The sequence below is a fragment of the Urocampus carinirostris genome, chromosome 5 (genome assembly GCF_059441175.1).
Source record: "Urocampus carinirostris isolate Australia breed hairy pipefish chromosome 5, RoL_Ucar_1.0, whole genome shotgun sequence".
NCBI classification, from domain to species: Eukaryota; Metazoa; Chordata; class Actinopteri; order Syngnathiformes; family Syngnathidae; genus Urocampus; species Urocampus carinirostris.
Window position 1 is genome coordinate 22,474,472 of NC_142353.1, and position 21,229 is coordinate 22,495,700.

At 40.1% G+C, this 21,229-nt stretch overlaps 1 protein-coding gene and 1 pseudogene across 1 annotated transcript; both read left to right on the top strand.

The window, feature by feature from the left end:
* The first annotated feature begins 370 nt into the window (after window positions 1–370).
* Window positions 371–20,197, top strand: cdo1 (cysteine dioxygenase, type I). Its single transcript, XM_088336179.1, has 5 exons — window positions 371–657; window positions 9,007–9,084; window positions 13,875–14,041; window positions 16,813–16,982; window positions 18,424–20,197. The coding sequence occupies exons 1-5, from the start codon at window positions 509–511 to the stop codon at window positions 18,451–18,453; spliced, it is 594 nt and encodes a 197-aa protein (XP_088192305.1). The 5' UTR covers window positions 371–508; the 3' UTR covers window positions 18,454–20,197.
* On the top strand, window positions 15,975–16,095 carry LOC148365750 (U2 spliceosomal RNA; annotated as a pseudogene).
* Window positions 20,198–21,229: the final 1,032 nt, after the last annotated feature.

Sequence of the window (21,229 nt, forward strand, 5' to 3'; positions counted from 1 at the left end):
AGAGACAAACAGATGGACAAGGAAAGGGGGACTGTTTAGAAGGGAGCCGGCTCCTTGATGTTGGGCAACCGGCTCTCGTCGATCACTTCAAAGAGTTGGTTGGTCGAGCCGTTTTGTTCCTGAACGACACACTAGTGGGAGCCTGCGTTTGCGCCAACGTGGACGGGGGGAAAACCTTGAAGAGGAAGGCTTCTACTTGGTTCGGAATGCGTCACACCCATTTGTGAAGATTGGCTTACTTGAAACGACCCCAAACCGAGTCATGCCGAAAGTGAAAACATCCCTTTTTCGTTTTTGGTCACTGCAAACACAGCTCACACACACCCCGTCTTTGTCATCCATACAACCATCAAGAGTGGGAGGTTGTCTTCCCCCCTCCTCCTTCTGTGATGGTACGGTCTAGATAAATACGGCTTTAGCGTGGCACCAAGTTAGTTAGTGTCTGTGCGCAGCATCTCTACAAGACCTTTTTTTTTGCTGCTTGTGCACCTTGGTGAAATAGGAGAAAATGCCTGCAAATCTGAAAGAGCTTATCCAAGAGCTGTACAAAATCTACGATGGGGACACCATCCAAGTGGAAGAGGTGAAGCGACTCTTGGAATCCTACAGGAGCAACCCTCAGGACTGGAAGAAATATGCTATATTCGACAAATACAAGTAAGACCGTTTCTTTTATCGAAGATCCGTTTCTAATCGATTTTAAAACCAATTGGGCACTTATCATGCTTGTGGTGACGTCAGGTTGCGCTTGCCACAGGTTTGAATTGAGTTTGGAGAAGACGTTATTAATTATTATAGAAGTTTTGTATTCCATAAGAAAAATATTTTCCCCAGCCTACATTTGTAGTTGGCCTTGCTACATTCATTTTTCTTCAGAGCAATTCCCAATAATCATCAATATTCCCACTAGCAACCATTAGTACAGAAAATGAACTTCCCTGTCTTTAATAATATTGCATTTCTAATGGATATTTACCATACCAATCAATCATTTATCATACCCGGTTTTTAAATTAGTTTTTAGAAGGGAGACAATATGAGCTACAAACCTCCAATCATATGTAAAGATCCCTTAAAGCCAGGGTCCGCAACCTGCCACATCATGCTCCTAGGCGCTGCTCTAGTTGTCAGGACCAGAACGGAAACAGGACCCAGATGCGTTTCTCACAAGTTTTATTGAAGGAAAGAGGAACGGTTGCGCCCACGATCCGGTGTTCGCGGGAAGCAAGTCGCTCTCGCACTCGGATTGTGATCTGAACACGCAAGTGGATCTTGCGTGGCAAGCGATGGCGGTGTCAGGGACGGAAAAAAACGGGTCGGTAGCCGGGACTGGGAGAGCGAGGTGTGGTCAGGGTCGTAAGCGAGTCGTAAGCCACCACGGGAGAGTAGACATAGTCGGGGACAAAAAGAGGTCGAAAGCCAGGATGGGAGAACAGACGTGGTCAGGAGCGAAACAGGTTGTAGCCGGAGATAGACGGGAGCAAAAACAGAACAGGTGGGAGTCAGAGTCGAAAAAGGCTTGCCTAGTATTCACTGGGGTTTGCAGATGGACTGACAACAGGGGACTGACAGGATAGGGTTCAAATAGTGAGAGGGAGCCAATCAGAACTGCGGCGGTTGGCGCCAAATGAGCGGGCAAAGCTGAGTCACATCGGTAATCGTGACACTAGTGGCTCTCTTGAGCCCTCTCAGGAAATTTGAAATGGAAAAAGATCAAATCGAACCAAATTGTATTTGAAAAGCACTTTTTAGACACCGAAATGAAACTCAAAATGCAGTATAAACATCCTAAATATACAATTAGAAAATAACCAATCCCCATCCAACAGAACGGAAATACACAGATAAAATCATAAAATTAGAAAATAACATTTACTATGATCACCAGATAACTTTTCTCACAACTGTTTTTATGAACATCCTAAATATACAATTAGAAAATAACCAGTTCCCATCCAACAGAACGGAAATACACAGATAAAATCATAAAATTAGAAAATAACATTTACTATGATCACCAAATAACTTTTCTCACAACTGTTTTTTTTTTTAATATATGCTTGTCATTAAAATTATAAATGCATACATTATATTTGTTTATTTTGATATAAATGTCATTTAATTAAAAAAATTGGGGGATCTTATATATTTTTTTTCATTTTGTCGTTTGTTGTAAGGGGACAAATATGAAACACACTTTGTTAACGTTTTCCAAAAGCTTTTAAAAAAAACATTTAGAATGAATATTTAAGGGCTAGCTTTTAAGTATGAGTCCCCTCTTGGTAATGATTAGAGAATAAGTTTGTATATGACAGTGTTGGCAGCTCTGGAAATATTTGTGTTTGTTTTCTTTGGTCTGTTGTGGCTCTTTAAAAATTATTAGTTAAGGATCCCTGCCTTAAAGGGACCGCATGTATTTTTTTCAACAGTGGATGTAGCTGCATTGTGAGGTGCAACTGAAAACGAGTGCTAGAAACACGAGGAAAAAATACAAACTGAGATGCAAAGTGACAAAACAGCAGCATATTTCTTTTCGTTTTTGGGACAAATGTTTTGTGAGGGTTTTTTAGGGGGGACCTTTAGCAACAAGATGGCAACAATCATTTCGGCTCCCTCAAAGTGAGGCTCGTGTTATGTAAAATAAATAATAAACACATTTCTCAACTTCCGAGTAGTTAAAAATTGCTCTGTTTATAATAGTTCCTGGATCTTTACTCATTGATTTCAATTTTATTGAATTAAGTTTTTGTTTACAGCTATGAGCATACGTGACAAGATTTGACATTAAAAGTGGTAGATTTTACAGGGTTTGTACAGTTGCTTGAAATCCTTGAAAATACAAGAATTTAAATGTTGTTTTTTCAAGGATTAAAAACGGCTCGAATAATTCGTAAAGTGCTTGCATATGCATGAAATTGTTGACATGTTTCTCAGCAAGTCTGCTTAAAATTGAAGCGGACACCACTCTGATGGCTTGGCCTTGCCATTGCGTTTCTTATTCCTTCCTGATTAACTGCAGCTGGCATTAGTTTGTACGTTATTGTCAGGTGCATGCTACACCTAAACAGGGCACTATGAAATGTGTATTCATGCTAGGATTCCGTATTGATTATGGACATTAGCAAAAAATTACGGTAGCAATTTACAGTGGTAAATTGTAATGAGAAGAACTTCCCGCAACTGATTCAATCGAAGGTATTTCAGTCGTCCGTTTTAGCCAACACCTATTTGAGGAGGGTTTTGTTGAAAAAATATTTACACACAGATCGTTCTGATCCACTATTATATTCGAGACTTACTCTAAAAATCATGTTTTGTTAAACGCACATGCAAAATTAAAAATATAGAAATCACAGATATATTTGTTGGTTTGCAAAATACATAATTCACTCAGGATTTTTTATTTTCACTCAATACATTGGAAAATTGGCTTTTAGAGTCCCTAAAAAGTGCTTGGGTTTGGCCTTAAACAAAGTGTACAAACCATGATTTTTATCACACACAATCATCCATCCATCCATTATCTGCACCACTTATCCTCAGTAGGGTCGCAGGGGTGCTGGAGCACATCCCATCCATCTTCGGGCAGTGGGCAGGGGACACCCTGAACCGGTTGCCAGCCAGTCGCAGGGCACACAGGGACAGAAGACTCACTTGCTCATTCACACCTAGGGACAAGTTGTACCGGCCAATTCACCTGACAAGCATGTCTTTGGAATGTCCGAGGAAACCGGAGTGCCCAGAGAAAATATACAAGCACAGAGAGAAAATGCAAACTGTACACAGGAAGGCTGGTATCTGGATTTGAACCCATGACCTCAGAACTGTGCCACGCACATGCTAACCACTGCACTGCTGTGCCGCCCACACACAATCGTTCTCCAGATTTTCAGAAACAAACAAACAAAATGTGCTTGTTTAAAACCAGAATGTGTCAACCTCTTAAAACGAAATGAAAACGAATGTGATCTTTGGAGCAGTTTATTCATGATAAAGTTTTTAATGTTGTTTGCATTTGAAAAAGCCATTATTTAAAAAAATGGCAGTAGGCATTTTTAAGTAAGGTAAAGCGGTTGTTTAACACGTTATGCTGTAGTGTTGGCAGTAAGTCTGCATGATTAACCAAAATGGAATCGATTTGGCGATATGACGTAGTGCAATTGTGACAGAAACCCTAACAAAGCACCCTCAGAAGACGACGCTTTTTTCTCAATAAAGCATATCAATATGATTAACCCTAGTCTTCATTTTATGGACCATTATGTATTTTTTACTTGTATACAGCTTACATGGAAATATTAATTAAAAAACAAAATTTCACTAATCTACTATTGGGACCATTTTAGGAAAATAACATTTGAAGTTATATAAAAATAAAACATCATTCCAGGGGATTTTTCCAGGTTTTTAACAATACAGTGGCGGGTCATTTTGACCTGAGGACAACAGGGGGGTTAAGTACTCACAAAAAAACTGCTCTGTAACGCCCGTTCCGCTCTTATTATAGTACTGCAGCCAACTGTTCCATACCACGGAGCAGTGTTTTTTCAACCCTTTTTGAACCGAGGTACACTTTTATTTATAAAAATAAGTTCCGAGGCACACCTTCCGTCGAAAATGTTTGAAAATGAAGTTATGTCAAATATTTCACTGTACTACCTCATAAGCAGATATAGTATACAAAAAGAAGAAAATAATACTTAGAATAAAGAAGAGTGATATGCTTTTTGTTTTTATTTTTTACAGTGCAATCTTAAACCGCTTTGTTAAACAAATGAAGTTATTAAATGTACTGTGCTACCTCGTGAGCAGATAATTAGTATTTAAAAAGTATATAAAAATCTACTGCCACCTACTCATGTGGATGACTGTTACAGTTCCTCGTCTGAAGATGGCAAAAATACTGAATAATGGCCTGATATTTTTAGAAAGATAAAATTGGGCAATTTCCAGCGGCACACTAGTGTGCGCGGCACACTGGTTGAAAAACACTGCTCTAAATTATACTCACTGCCGCTTTAACAATATTTGCTGCAATACATAACTTGGGTAAGCAGCTTTAGGTCTTTTAAACATGCATTTTTAAGAGTTAAACAACAGCTACAGATCCTTTTTGTTTTCTATTTGAATATACCTTTGCGTCATACACATGTTTATCTGCCCTATATTGGCCTACAGTAGACTTGCAATCGCTGCTGTGATAGCCAATGGGAGGAGGGAAGAGGTCGTGAAAGCGTTGCGGTTAACCAATCAAAAGTGTGCCAAGGACACACACCCGCTACTGTGTTTTTTCAGCGGGTTTGCATGCGTACATATGTGTGCATGTGTGTGCTTGCAGAGGTTTGAGCTCCGGTAATGTGTAGATCTCTCGGGAGCCACCGCAGCTGCCTCCAAAAAATTGGACGGAATGTGAATGCAAAGAGGGGCGGGTTTGTTTGACCCATTTTCCTCACTAAGTCTGCAAAATATATTACGCCATTGCAGGATGTAGAGTGGGAAAACAAATTACTTTTAAGTCTGTTTAGAACAAGACTGTACAGTTGTTGTTTTTTTTAACTTTACCTCTCCAAAAAATGATAATTGCATGTTATAGTTAGTTAATGGCAGTGTTAAGCGCGTTACTTAAAAACGATGAGTTACACCCATAAGTAGCTCCTTACCCCGAAAATACGGTATTTTCCGCACTATAAGGCGCACCGGGTTATAGGGCGCACCCCAAAAAAATAGTTTTTGGTCCTATTTTTGACATACATAAGACGCACCAGATTATAAGGCGCTACAATGGGAACGTCGACAAAACAGTCAGATAGTTCAGTCAAACTTATTACCCCCTTAAAATTCCGAAAGCTTGCAAAGACGCAAATACGTGTCGAGAACACGTGCGGATGCGGTGTCCGTACCATGTCACTCAAATGCATCGTTCCATCATTCGGAAGGTTAAAGTCTTGGGATTCAAGAAATGCCAACCATTCCTTCGTTTCTATTTTCTTTTCCGCTCGCAACTTTACTGTGCATATGACAATAAACACTTGGAATTGAGTTTAATTTAAAAATAGACACTCCATTCCATCCATTATCTGCACCGCTTATCACAGAAACATTGAGTTTAGTCTGAAACAAGATACAGGGACAATATAAAACCCGGAGTAGCTCACCGAAGTCGTTGTGTTCATAATAATGTGCAGCCAATGTCCTCTTATATCCGTGAGGGTAGTAAATCTGGGAGAATAAAATATTTACAAATACAGAATAGAAAAAAATGCTTTCTCTATGCCGTCAGCCACGTGCTATACACATTCATCTTTTTCGGCCAATTGCAGGCTTCGTTTTGCCGTTTAAGCCAATGCCAGCCTGTAAATGATAAAAAGGATGTGCCCCTTGACCTCCGAATAACTTTAGCCAATAGTGATCGATTCAAATGATGATTGACACATTGGTTAGCCAATGAAACGCCGGTAAATAAATCCCAGCATACACCGCGTACTACTTGGCGTTCGGGGGAAAATCTAGTCTGCGGCTGCAAGTTAGTTGGAAAACTTTGCGATTTAATATTGATCCATAAATAAGGCGCACTGTATTATAAGGCGCATGGTCAGCTTTTGAAAAAAATAAAGGCTTTTAGGTGCGCCTTATAGTGCGGAAAATACGGTAACTATCTGCCATATTTATTCATGTATAACGCAAACCTTCTGATTTTCTATCAAAAATCGTATCAATATTTGTTTCACTTTTTCTCAGACTACTGTATTTGTTGCTCACAAACCTTATTGGGTAAAAAAATGCGCGTGTATGGAGGCGGTTTTAAATGTACAAACAGTAATATAACATATTATTATTTAAATGATTGACTAGTCAAAAAATATCTGCGACTAAAATGGCTAAACTATGTATGCAATGGGAATTGAACACGGGTTGCGGCGGTGAGAGTGCAGAATACTAACCATCATCAGTAAAATATATATGTATCACACTATTTCACACTATTTCTACCCAAGGTACCAGAGATAAATGTTGGAGAACGGAGAAAACTGATACTCGTGCGAAAGATGGAGATAAACACAAAAAAACGGGAAGAAGGAAACAAGTCTTTAGTGTATCTGATGATGGATCAGACTTTTAAGGACATTAAACAACTACATTGTACATACATATGTACAAATACAAGGCGGCACGGCGGCGCAGTGGTCAGCGCGTGTGCGGCACAGTTCTGAGGTCGTGGGAACCTCCTGAGTGGGTTCAAATCCAGCTCCCAGCCTTACTGTGCGGAGTTTGTATGTTCTCCCCATGCTTGCGTGGGTTTCCTCTGGGCACTCCGGTTTCCTCCCACATTCCAAAGAAATGCTTCTCAGGTGAATTGGCCGGTCCAAATTGTCCCTAGGTGTGTCTGTCCCCGTGTGCCCTGCAATTGGCTGGCAACCAGTCCAGGGTGTCCCCTGCCCACTGCCCGATGATTGCTGGGATGGGCTCCAGCATCCCCGCGACCCTACTGAGGATAAGCGGTGCAGCTGATGAGATGGGAGAGATGATGAGATGTACAAATACACATTTATACTAACGGTACATTATACATGTACCATACATAGAAAAAATGTGCATTATACACGACACCTGAATGGTCCCCGATACCACTAGTTCCTTAAATCTGATCAACGGCCACTCGAATGCAGCCAGTACTAGTATCGGTTACTGTCACAAGCAGTGTTGGGCTTGTACTAAAACCAAGAAAATTAATTGCTGTTTGTTACTATCTACTTCATTTAAAAAGTAATTTTATTACCAGCCAGATTACTGACACCCAAAAGTAGTGCGTAACTAGTTAAAAATGATCTTATATACTCTCATTGAAGCCGACCCCTTAAAACTGCTTCAAAATAGCCACATAGTAATACCAATTTGTGGAAGTTGTGAATCCTTCATTTCATTAGGGTGAGTATTCCATATCCATTTTGTCTCTGGGCTTCAACCACTCAAAGACCCTCTCAATTTCTGGCCACTGTTCAAGACATTTTCGTTTTTTCTCCATGGTGTATTGCGAAAATAATTTTACAAATAAAAAGACCAAACTATAATGTAAATTCTGTGCTCACGTTTACCCCATTGATTTTGTTCTTATATAAGCTACACCCTGTCCCTACGCGCTTTCCTAACGTTCATTATTGGTGACACGCAACAGAACTGGCGCATCTAAATTAAACCACTGATTTCAGTATTTTATTTAATAGTTATGAGTACGGCTTGGATGTGAGTAGATATGGTAGGGAGAATATCAGCATATCAGTAGGGAGAAATTCAGCGCTTTCACACATTGCATGAGACGTCGCCACCATAACGGTAATTAGTTGTATATTGTAGATCAATATAAACATGCTCGTCTTGCTGGTGGATTAAGGGTTTTTGTCAATTTGTGTGCGAAGGAGAAATAGTTAGCCCTCACAGGATATTGTGTTTTATGATCTGCTTTTAATAAGAAGGGGTGTAACGCACCATGTTATAACAACAGTTGACTCATAACATTTTATGTATGAAGTGTTAGAATACGGCGGCACAGTGGATGGGTGGTTGGCACGCACCCTCATGGAGGTTCAGGGTTCAAGTCCAGCTACCCCAGAGTTTGCATGTTCTCCCCGTGCCTGCATGGGTTTCCTCCGGGCCCTCCAGTTTCCTCCCAAATTCCAAAAACACGCATGTCCGCTTAATTGGCCAATCCAAATTGTCCCTATGTCTCTATGTGCCCTGCGACTGGCTGGCAACCAGTTGAGGGTGTCCCCTGACCACTGCCCAAAGATGCCTGGCAGAGGCTCCAGCGCCCCCGCGACCCTACTGAGGATAAGCGGTGCGGATAGCGGATGGATGGGTGTCAGAGTACTTGTGACACTGAAAAGCAATTGCGATCCAGATTTACGTTCCTTTGTAACGCGTTAATTCCAACACTGGTTAACAAAAGAAAAAAGTCGAAGGATTTATAATTTCGATGTCACTCATGAATGGCCCTTTTTGAATTTGCAGGTACACAAGGAACTTGGTGGACGAAGGCAACGGGAAGTTCAACTTGATCGTCTTGTGTTGGGGAGAAGGCCATGGAAGGTGAGAAATGTTCAAATTATTTAGCCACGAGATGCCACCGTAGTCTATTGTGCAATCAAACACAAGTGCTGAAATTCACAAGAATCCAAACTACGAAGACTCAAAGTGACCATAAAGCACAGTTTTTCAATTTTTTTTTGCCCAGCCATTCGCCATGCTCTTAAAAGGCGTTTAATTCAGTATTCTAAAAATAAGGCCTTAATTGGCATTAAAATGTCTTAAATCCAATTTTCAAAAGTCTTGGAAATGTGAACACATTAATAATGATTTTTTATATCTGTTTGAACTAAAAAGTTTGGTAAAAACGTCATTTCTCATGCATCATGATAAAAATGCTTCACAAATGTAGGAGAAGAGTTCTTTGGAATTAGAGTTATCTGCCAGTTTTGACTGAGAATCCATGATGTACTGCAAAATTCCTTTTTATGTATTGTATTAAAGGTTTGGAGAGTGCTATGATTTTCAGATGGAAAGTTTTCAACTGGGCCAAAATGTGATTAAAAATAAAATAACCATTTGTTCGAAATTGCCTCTTAATTCATGTGGTGTTTTTTGTTTTGTTTAAATGGCGGGGTTTTATTTTGTCGAATTGGTCTTAAATCTGTTTTTTTACGGCATTAAAAAGTACTACAATTAACTGAACTTAAGGTCTAGAAACCCTGTTGTTGTTTGGCTGCCCGTAGCAGCAAGATGGCAGAAAATGATGTCATCTCCATGTAGATGAGGCCCATGTTATGTAAAATAAGTAATTTTGTCAACCAACGAGTATTAAAAAAAACACATTTAGATGATAGTTCATGTATTTTTGCTCTTCATTAAATCAGTGGTGTTTTTCTTTGAATGAATGATATTTTCTAACCACTAAGAAGCCCTATCTCATCTCATCTCATTAGCCGTACCGCTTATCCTCATTAGGGTCGCGGGGGGGCTGGAGCCCATCCCAGCCATCTCCGGGCAGTGGGACACCCTGAACTGGTTGCCAGCCAATTGCAGGGCACACAGGGACAGACAATTCATTCGCTCATTCACACCTAGGGACAATTTGGACCGGCCAATTCACCTGAAATGCATGTTTTTGGAACGTGGGAGGAAACCGGAGTGCCCGGAGGAAACCCACGCATGCACGGGGAGGACATACAAACTCCGCACAGGAAGTCTGGAGCTGGATTTGAACCCACGACAGGTTCCCATGACATGAACTGTGCCGCACAAGCGCTAACCACTGCGCCGCCGTGCTGCCCTAAGAAGCCCTATATGATACACAATGTCCCTTTGAAGTGCAGCCCTACTGGATTATGGATTCATTTATTACTGATTGTTCTGTTTCCATATGAATTTAATGTTTTATTCTTAGATCTTATTTTGTGAAGGATATTTAAAAATCTTAAATATTGGTAAAAATTTAGGTAAAATAAAATATTTGAGAACAGTGGAATGTTTTTGTCAGGACCAGAACGGAAACAGGACCTAATTGTGTTACGTTTCTCACAAGTTTTATTAAAGGAAAGAGGAAGGCCTGCGTTCGCTAGCCGCGGGAAGCAAGTCGCTCTCCTACTCAGTTTGTGATCCGAACATGGAAGTGGATCTTCCGTAGCGAGCGATGGCGGTGTCAAGGACGCAAAAACGTGATCGGGATCAAAAACGGGTCGTAAGTCGGAGACATATGGGAGCAAAAACGGGACAGGTGGGAGTCAGGGTCAAAAAAGGCTTGCCTAGTATACACTGAGGTTCGCAGACGGACTGACAACAGGCGACAGACAGGAGTGGGTTTAAACAGGGACAGGGAGCCAATCGGAGTCCGAGGCAGTTGGCACCAAAGGAGCGGGCACAGGTGATTCACATCGGTAATCATGACAGTTTTTGTTGAAAACTTGGTTTGGCCCAAACCTCACAAAGACCATAGCTCCGGGTAATGTTTAATTAGTGATTTAAATTAGTTTTAGTATTGACAGTCTGTATTCAACTATCACACAAAGATAACAGAAAATTGTAAAATATCGATGAAGAAATAAAGTATTATCATCACTTAAACTTTTCATGGTTTATGGAACAATTTGTATGTTTACACGCAGGCAACAGTTGGCTAAAGAATCCGTTCACATTACTATTGAGTCCATATACATTGCGTTTGGAAAAAGCCTGATTGGAAGGGCCGAAGCATGAGCGACGACATTACGAAAATGGAAATTAAAAGTGCAATTGAATTCTTACATTAAATAAAAGATGTATTTATTGACCAATTGATAGATAGACATTTTGTTTATTCCTTCTGTTTATCCAAATGCAAGGTTACAATGAATTACAAATCAACAACTTAGTGAAAAAATTGAGAAAACAGGGGGAAAAGGGCTGACGAGAGAAAGCCGGAGTTTCCCTTAGTCCCGTCCCCTTGACAGTCTAAAACACTTTTCACAATAATGCATTCAAGGAAATTCAGTATTACATGAAGAAAAAGCAGGGTTCGTACGGGTGCTTGAATTTTAACTGTGTTTATAAGGTTTATAAGTGCTTGGATGTTAGGTTAAGTGCTTGTAAATCCTTGAAAGCGTTGCCATGTTTCTTGGCAGTCTGACTCGATAGACCACGTGTTAAATGAAGAAAACTAAAACAAGTAAGCTTAAAAATGACGCTGTTATACCTGCTCCAGAGATATATTTTTAAGCGGTAGCCATTTTAGGGGGCAAAAAGCAGTACAGTACTGTTGGCAGGTGGTGAGATCAATAATAATAATAATGAGTATATAAAAATAAAATATATAATGATTAAATAATAACAATTAAATAAATAATAATTAAACAATAATTATTTTAAACAATATAATAATGTGGCTTTGAAAATCCTTAAAACGTTTGCCATGAAAAAGGTGTTCAAACCCTGAAAAAGGAGTCCGTTCCTATCATTGTAAAAAAAAAAATCAACATGCACCTTAATATGAAGTCAGATGAAAAATTTAAGGATTGATATCTTATCACACATTCTGATTCAACATAATCACACAAACAATTAGACAATTTTGAACGATCAAGTCACTCGCCACAATAATTGAAGTACTTTAGATGTTTCCAGGCAGCACGGTAGATGAGTGGTTAGTGCATTGGCGGCACAGTTCTGAGGTCATGGGATAGAATCCTCCTGTGTAGAGTTTGCATGTTCTCCCCATGCTTGCGTGGGTTTCCTCCAAGCACTCCGGTTTCCTCCCACATTCCAAAGACGAGCAACTCAGGTTAACTGGCTGAAACCAAATTGTCTCTAGGTGTGAGTGAGTGAGTTTTCTGTCTCTGTGTTCCCTGCGACTGGCCGGCTTTCAGATTTATAAGCCGAAAATGTTGTCTCACAATTTAAACCTTGCTGCTTATGTAGTGATTTTTCCAAAGCCGCTAAGGTCTCTTAAGCATCAAACGTAAAAGTGAGACAGTTGGTGTCGAGGACAAACGTCAATAAACACCATCAGGGAAGTACGGAAACGCGCTTTGTACATGAATAACATTTGCATATGTTGAGCCTCATCATGGAAAATGTCATTAAAAAAGCTTACAACATAGCTTTCAGGTTAAAAGCAATGTAGCTGGCCGATACAGAAAGAAACAGAGCTGCTGCACGTAAATTTGGCATTGATGAATCAATGGTGAGACATTGGAAAGGGCTTATAGTCAGGTGCAGGTTATGTATGCTGTAGAATTGCCTTAAGGCAGAGGGAAGAAAAGCTACTGGACTATTTCTAGGTTTGATGAGTGGTAAAATGAATAGAAAAAAACTCCAGAGTCTAAATGAATTAAAAAAAAACGGGCAATTTCATGAAAAATGGACAAGAGTCACAAGACAATAGAGCACATTTAACATAAACTATAGCAAAAGAACACTATCATTTGGGTTACGGTGTTAAACGTGAAGTTCTTAATTTGGTTAATCTAGGTATGATAATCTTGTTTTATTTGTGTTTCAGTTCAATGAACAGTCCTCACTCTAATTTTTGTTGATAACCTACTATTGGTAGGAAAATGTATTTGTATGCGCACCAATGGATTTTAGAAACAACGTAAATCCGTTTTTGTGTCAGAATTTTAAGGCCCACCATAATACACTTAAAATTTCAAAGATTATTCCAATGAATGACGAGCAAGTTCATCGAATAAGAAAAAACACAATTTTGATGTTCTCCAATTTAGGGAATACCAAATCTATTAAGTATGTGCTATAAACACATATAAGTTCAGCAGTAAAGGAACAATCAAACACCTAGAGCAACTTTAATTTGTAGCTCTATGATGAATCGGATCCTTGTTGGATTCTTGGTCAGGGTAGATCGCCACTCGGATCAGATTTTCAATCGTCCAAGGAAACTGGAGGGGAAAAAAACTCCTAGTTCAAGTTTTTGGGCCATTTGTGAAACACAGTCGCGGGGTGGAGTCAAAGCAAAGAAAAGGAGAGAATTGGTTTTCCACAATAACCCTTGATAGTAGATGGTCATGGCAATAATGATGTCTTTTTTTTTTTTTTACATAACTTTATTGAAGCAGGGAAAAACAAATCTAACAAAAATAACTTATTTGATAATTTAGTTATATGATGAGATATTGACTACAATGTGTTTCTTATTAAATTTTAATATTTGCTTTAAATGTTGAATTATCCATTTATTTATTTCTAAGTTGCTTTTTAACGGGGGTTATAATTTGCAAATTTCATAATCATTTAAAAATGTATCGGCTAGGCTTATAGTCCGGAAATGACACAGTTTGTTGCACCTACCAACATTTTGCGCACTCATGTGCGCTATTCCCACTTTGCAGTAGCATCCACGACCACTCCAACGCCCACTGCTTCATGAAGATGCTCCAGGGTGAGCTCAAGGAGACTCTCTTCGAATGGCCGGACAAAAAGGGTAAGGGCGAAGACGGCAAGATGACAGAGTTGTCGCACACCATCCTGAAGGAGAACTCTGTGGCCTATATAAACGGTGAGGAGAAAAAACATTTTTTGGGGGCAGGAGCCCTGCATTCCTTCATGGAGTGTGTGTGCTGGGGGGGCGGGGAGCTAACGGCTTTAGCATGTGGCTGTTTTGGACCCGTTACTGTCTGACCTGCGGTTACGTAACTCAAAATGTCTCCACATGATTCCTAACAAATGTCAGGCCTCAGGATAAAACTAACTTGTAAATTCACTAACCTATTAAAAATGGTGGGTGTGGCACGGTAAGGTCTTAGTCCCTGTTCTTCACCAGAGGCAAAGTTTCTCCCAGGTCAGTGCCTATCTTCAGGGATCAGAATTTTCCGCGGATCCGCGGATTTCCGCTGTTTTTGAACCCCAAAGGCATTCCGACTTTTTCACTTTTTCTCTTGCGTAGCAAACAAATTCAAAATCCGACTGTCTCACTCTTTCCTTTATTGCTCTGGCGCACCCTGGCGGCTGTTAGAAAAATTGGCCGCATTGTTGCTCAAGCTGCAGGGACTGAACTGCATTTTAACTCCGCCCTGCTTTATTCCTGGACCCTGGCTATTTCAGCTGAAAATGAAAATCTCCATTCTGATCCCTGTATCTTGAGAAATTGACAGACAAATTGAGATTATCAGAAGCAACCACGGACATCGTCCAAACAATTTTGGGGGGATTTTAATCCCGAATTTTGGTAGGTGATGGTGTGGTGGAAGAGCCTAGCATTCAAGAAACCCAAACCGAAAGCGAATAGGGCGACACCAGCGCACGCCATTCCCTCCCCCGCCAGTGGCGCACGTCAAATTTACGACTATCGATGTCTTCTTGTCTTATTTTTAGTGTCTACTGAATTTTAAACTTTATACATTCGCTCGAGGTTGAAAAGAAACTGCGGTGCAACTTGACTATTTAGTTAACTTTTGGATTTTTGAGAGATGACCTCTACTTTCTATTTTTAAATGGAGGACGTGAATTTTGGGTGAAAAGGTTAAAATATCATGAGTGCGTAGTCAATATAGAACTAAATACTGTCAAATCTCTTTATTTGCTCATGTTGTGCATGACATCAACAATGTTGGCAAAATGTTGACTACAGTAAATTCTGGACTATAAGCCGCTACTTTTTTCCCAAACGTTCAACCCTGCGGCTTATTTAGTGATGCGGCCAATTTATGTAATTTCTCTAACAGCCGCCAGCGGCGCTCGAGTTCAAGACACATGACGCAGCTTACAAGCTAAACGCAATCGAGCAGTCCGATAAAGAAGGAAACAGAGCTACTGCACACACTTTACCTTGCGAGCGTGTTGCTAGCATGTATTAAGGGAGCGTGGGACGACGTCTCAAATGACAAACTCTCTTTCCCATACTAAAGGACGACAACTTTGATGACGACAGTTATAGGGAGGAAGATGAGAACGGTTTACCGTGATTTCTGCATGTACGGTATGTTTATTTAACAGACCCGCTATCTGTATTGCGAGCGTATTGTTAGTAGCGTTTTGCTACCCTTCACAAAAACGGTTTGGGATGAAAGTTATATTAGTATTATTAAAGCTTTGAAAACTCTCTCGGTGTACCGTCTTTCTTTGTAAATATGCGTAACAATGTATAATATGTATTTGCAACTGTATATTTGTGTAATGTATTTGTTTGTATTTATTTTGGACACTTATTCTGATAAGTCTTGCACTGACCAATTAAAAAGAAGGGGCATAATAGACGCGGGGGATGACGGGAAGTAGGGACCGGTAAAGGTGATTGTTTGTGGACACGGCAGACAAAAGTGGATATATATTTTTCCCACCCTTACCTTTGGAAATATTCACTTTTTTCCTTGGATTACTTTTAACGGGACCTGGATTCTGCAGGTCTGCATCATATGTTAACTACCGGTATCATTTTCCATTTATTCTGCCGGCTGTGGTTGTTGAACTGAGTACTTTATGCTCAGAGTAAGAGTCCTGGCTTCTAGGCTTTCGGCTTTGATTTTTGCAATCCGGAGATGGAATAAGAGCTTGCTCTGTCCACTCCACGCATCGGCCCAGTATTGCAGAACCTCCGGGAACGGTGCATTCGCAATGATCGCAGCAAGGCTTTAGGGCTAGGACCTTAGCTTGGCCTTTTGGCTGAGAGTAAGTGTCCCGGCTCCTAGGCTTTGTTGCGTATTATGAACTGACCGATAACGGATAATGAATAACGAAGATAGAACAATAACCCTTAAAAACCCCCAGTTAAAAATTGCGGGACTCTAAGTAGGGTTTGGGTTAATTTTGTGATTGTGTCACAAGTTTTAGCGTGGGTGCACGCAGCTTATATACAGGTGCGGCTTGTGTAAGTACAAAAGCGGTTATCCTCTTAAAATGTGGTGGGTGCGGCTTATAATCAGGTGCGCTCTATAGTCCGGAATTTACGGTAATTTCTCCTAGAAGGGGTGTCATAAATGTTTTCAGAAGTCATCACTGTGTTTTGTATATAGTACGCATGCGTTCGGGAAAAGAGCAGCTCGCCGTTTTCCGTTGCCCACACACACTTGAATGAATTTGGCGACTAAACATGTATTTTCACCCCTTTTGTTCCATAAGAGAGGAAAATGGTTAGATATTTGTAAACCAGTAAAAAACATGTTTTTTGATCATATTTCAGGACTTTATATGAAATGCCCTAGTAGCATTTTTTTCCCCTTTTTTTTTTAACAGCTCACAATTTTTTTCCGTTTCCAACACAAAGAGAAAGTGTTTAGGACACTACGGTTGCATTCACTTAATGGACTTTTGTTCTCTGTGTGTTTTTTTTAGATGATATTGGCCTACATCGTGTGGAAAATGTGAGCCACACGGAGGGTTCAGTCAGTTTGCACCTGTACAGCCCACCTTTCCAGATGTGCCAAGTCTTTGACCAGCGCACCAGCCACAAGAGCAGGGCCGAAATGACTTACTGGAGCAAATATGGGGAGAGGACTCCACTGGTGAGCAACTTTGTTTTATTGTGCGTAAAAATAGGGAAGGGCGATACTGAGAGTTTTGGTTTCGATCTGATCCAAGTAAATAAGAGCTTGAAACTGATCCGAAATGTCATGATCATTGAATGATTGAACATCTGCCATTGAGTTAGTTTATAATTCGGACGAACTAAATATACTCTAATTTTATTAAATAACTATAATGTGAACTTAAAAGTAAAAAAATATAAATATTTTATTACAACTGTTTCAGAGCAAGCCAAGGGAGTCAATCCAAAATATCGTATACCAATGACAACTAAAATACCTTCCATTACACAATATATTGAATATCAAGTCAGTACTTGCGTGGGTTTCCTGCGGGCACTCCGGTTTCTTCCTACATTCCAAAAACATGCGTGTCAGGCTAATTGACTGCTCCAAATGGTCCCTAGGTGTAAATGAGCGAGTGAGTTGTATGTCTCTGTGTGCCCTGCAACTGGCGGGCAACCGGTTCAGGGTGCCCCCTGCCCACTGCACGAAGATGGCTGGCATGGGCTCTAGCACCCCCGTGGCCCTTGTCAGGATAAGCTAGCAGATGATGGATGAAGTCAGTAAAAGTAGACTTGTCTTTTTTTTGTCATTGATAACAACGTAGCAAGATTAGAAGTGGAACCCCAGAAAAAACTTGTGAAAAGTAAAAAACTGAAACAATGTCAGGGTAAATAAGCACAAGCTAAGCAGGGTGGCAATAGGGACCAGTGTTGTAAGTCTTAGGTATGACTCGGCCAAGGCTCGAACCTGTGACCTCCCGGTCATAGGCACAAATATTTACAAGGTAGCGCTTGGAGACTGGCTTAAGTGCGTAATATCTGGACAGAGAATCCACGCTTTGAAAAAATTGGACAATAGTCTCGATCCGACCCAAGTGTGTGCTTAGTATCGATAATGTCAATATTTGGATCGATCCGCCTACCCCTAGCGTAAAATGCTGACGCGGAGATAGTCAGCATCTGTATGATATCTTTCCATTTATGTTTGTCATAAATAAATAATACTGATGGTAAAAAATATCTATCCAGTGCACATTTTAAAAGGGTAAACAAGATGGTATATTTGACAGTGAATTTTGTAACGCATTGATATTTTATTTGAAATGTTTGTGATTTGGTGGGGCTGCAAACAAGCTGTTAAAGTATACCTTGACCACAACGCTAGAGTTTAGTACATGATAAGATAGCAGCAGTACAAGGTAGTTACTACACAATAAACAAAGCCACGCCTTTCAAGTGAAGGACAGTTATTTTTAAGGTGAAGTATTGCAAAAATGCATTTAATAAAACAGTTTGAAAACAAACTTTGTTTTGTTTAACTCAAGAAGGATAATTATATTAATTTTATGATTGTTATAATCTTTATAATGACTCAATCAAGGAAAAGCCTAATGGTTAATCTGTTTGTGTCATAGGTGGCATCGGCATCCAAAGAGAACAACTAATCAGACAAGATTTTTTTTTTTATTCACCACTCCGCCCCAGCTTTCACCAATCACACCCCTTCTTCTGTATTCACTACAATCATGCAGCTTGTTTGAATTTGCGCAGCAGGCCAGAGGTATGATCTTAAGTCAGAGCCCGAACCGATCCGAATTTCAGCCCGGGTTGCGCCTAAAATGTAAATTATCACGTTCGGGTCAGGACGGGATTCTTTTTTTAAAAAGATATATGTTTAGTAAAACTTTGTGTGATTAACGATCATGGATCACTTAACTGCCAGGGTTGTCAGGGCACCACTTCCTGTTGTGTGTCTTGGGCAAGGACAGCCTGTCGGTGTCCATACCTCTCCAAGCCGTTTCTTTGGGTGTTTTGATTCCCCACATGAAACGTACACAATAATCCCTTGGTTATTGCCGTTAATGGGCACCAGATGCCGCTGTGAAAATACATGAAGTAGGGTCAAACTTACCTCAAGATGACGTTCTTACCGAAGGTGTATACTACTGTAACAAAGTAAAAACTATAGATGTACAAATAAAAACACAGAAGAGTAGTTAAAAGAATGATCTTTATTGCCATGTTGGCGTGGAGAGGGATGGGCATCACCAGGTTGTACTTACCCAAAACACCCTGGTGGTTAAGTGATCAAACCAACCATAACGATATTGGGGACCTTCTATTTTAGTGTAAGAAAGCCATTTAAAAAGCAGCTGGCTAGCTGCACACTAGCATCGGGTAATTTTAAGTTTAGCCAGGTCTCTGTGATGATTAAAATACAACTATCCCGAATCTAGTGGTTTCCAACGAGTTGTAGCTCCAGGTCATCAGTTTCATAGGTAATGGATCTGGCGTTGGTGGGATATAGGCTCGGCAGGGTAAGAGAAACTGTTACGTAGCCGAGCCGTAGCAGTAGGCCTGTCCTGCAGCCTTGATAATTCCCTCTGCTGCTTCAGACGCTAACACGCTAACAATCCACTGAGGACTAGCCAATGATCACCTTTTCTTTGCGGACAGCCTTGTATGTTCCTGTGACCTCTTAAAAAAATCCGTCAATGCAGAATCGTCAGTTAATGTAACCTATGCAGACACAGAAATATAAAAATATGTAAATGTTTTTACAGTCTTGTTTAACTTTGATTTTGTAACAAAAGACAGGCTTCAATTTGTTCATCATAAATCACCTCACGTATTCTTTACAAACGAAACACGAAATTTCGGATTTGCTTCGGGCTCAATCCTGCATATCAGGGCAATTGGTCGGGCTCAAGCTGGGTCAGGCTTTAATACCTACGGGCCTGGGTAGGATGAACTGGATATTTTAGGCCTGATCTTAGCTCTACAGCAGGCTGATTCTTAAATACACACGAGCATTCTTGTGGTTTTACCACCTTTTGCTTGGCAAATTCCGATAGGGCTATAGTGGTGAGCATTTTTTGATTTATTTTAAATTGCGTTATTTTGGATGGTTATAGGCAAGCAAAACTGTCACTGTTGAGCACTTTTCTGTCTTCATTATAATTTCCATTGATCCCACATTCAGTCGTCTTTATAAATGTATAGGTGTTGTTCTTTTACCTAGAGAAAACACGGGAATGACGGCCATTCCAATGAGTTCTCTGTTAAGCTTGATCTTTACTATTTCTCAGGATGGTGCATTTTATATTTGTAGCTAGTAAAACATGAGTAATGTAGTCTTGATTTTTTTTCTTCAAATTGCTGCAGCAATAAAATATAAAATTGAACAAATGTTTAACTTTGTGCTTTCTTTTTGTGTCTGTCAAGCATTTCCAACTATTTAGGGTTCCCACAAGGATTTATCTTGGAGCCAGATGTTATTCAATGTTTACATTGCCCATTTAAAAAATATATATTTCATACATAATATAAAACAGCTGACTTAAGAAATCAGTTAACTTTAAAGGTAGATTGTGAATGATTTAGTGCCTCCTAGTGGTAAAAAGGTAATTCATTAAAAAAAAAAAAAAAACTGTTGATGTGAATAATGAGCAGAAAGACCTATCATATCAACATGCATTTTTATACTCTTGGGTCGTGAAATTTGTATTTATTTGACATAACATGAGGCTAACTTAGAGGATCGACATGATTTTCCGCCATCTTGCTGCTACAGGTACACCCCACAAAAACATTGTGAGAGGCTAGGCAAAATAAAATGAATAGAAAAATAGTGCCGTTTGGTCACCTAAAGCCTCCGTAGCCTTTAATCTCCCTTTGTTTTTAGTTGCACTACACAATACAGCGAGATCTAGTGGTCAAATAATGCATACTCTCCCTTTAAGAAATCAGTTGACCTTCACGAGGACAAGAATTTCGGAAGCGGGATGAATGGCTCTTGAGCGGTCAGAGGTATCTTTCAGAACAAGTTCATTTTGTCTTCATTCTTCAACATTTATTCAAAAATAGTGTGATAATAAGATAAAACCTATAGCATTTTCATGTCATCTTTGGTACTGGTGGTCTATCGGTTATTTTGGTCCCACCACCTCAACCGGGTTTGATTCCCATTGCAGCCAATGTGTAGCATTGTGGTCCGCAATATTTTTCAACTAATAAGGTCATATAGCACTCTGTGTCAAGTGCGGCATTGGCTCAGGAGGTAAAGCGCTCGTCTTGGGATCAAGAGGTCGCACGTTCGATTCCCGGCTCCTCTTGAGTCATATGTCGAAGTGTCCTTGGGCAAGACACGGAATCCCTAATGCCCCCGATAGCATGTGGTTGCCTTGCATGGCTGACACTGCTATCAGCTAGTGTGTAAAG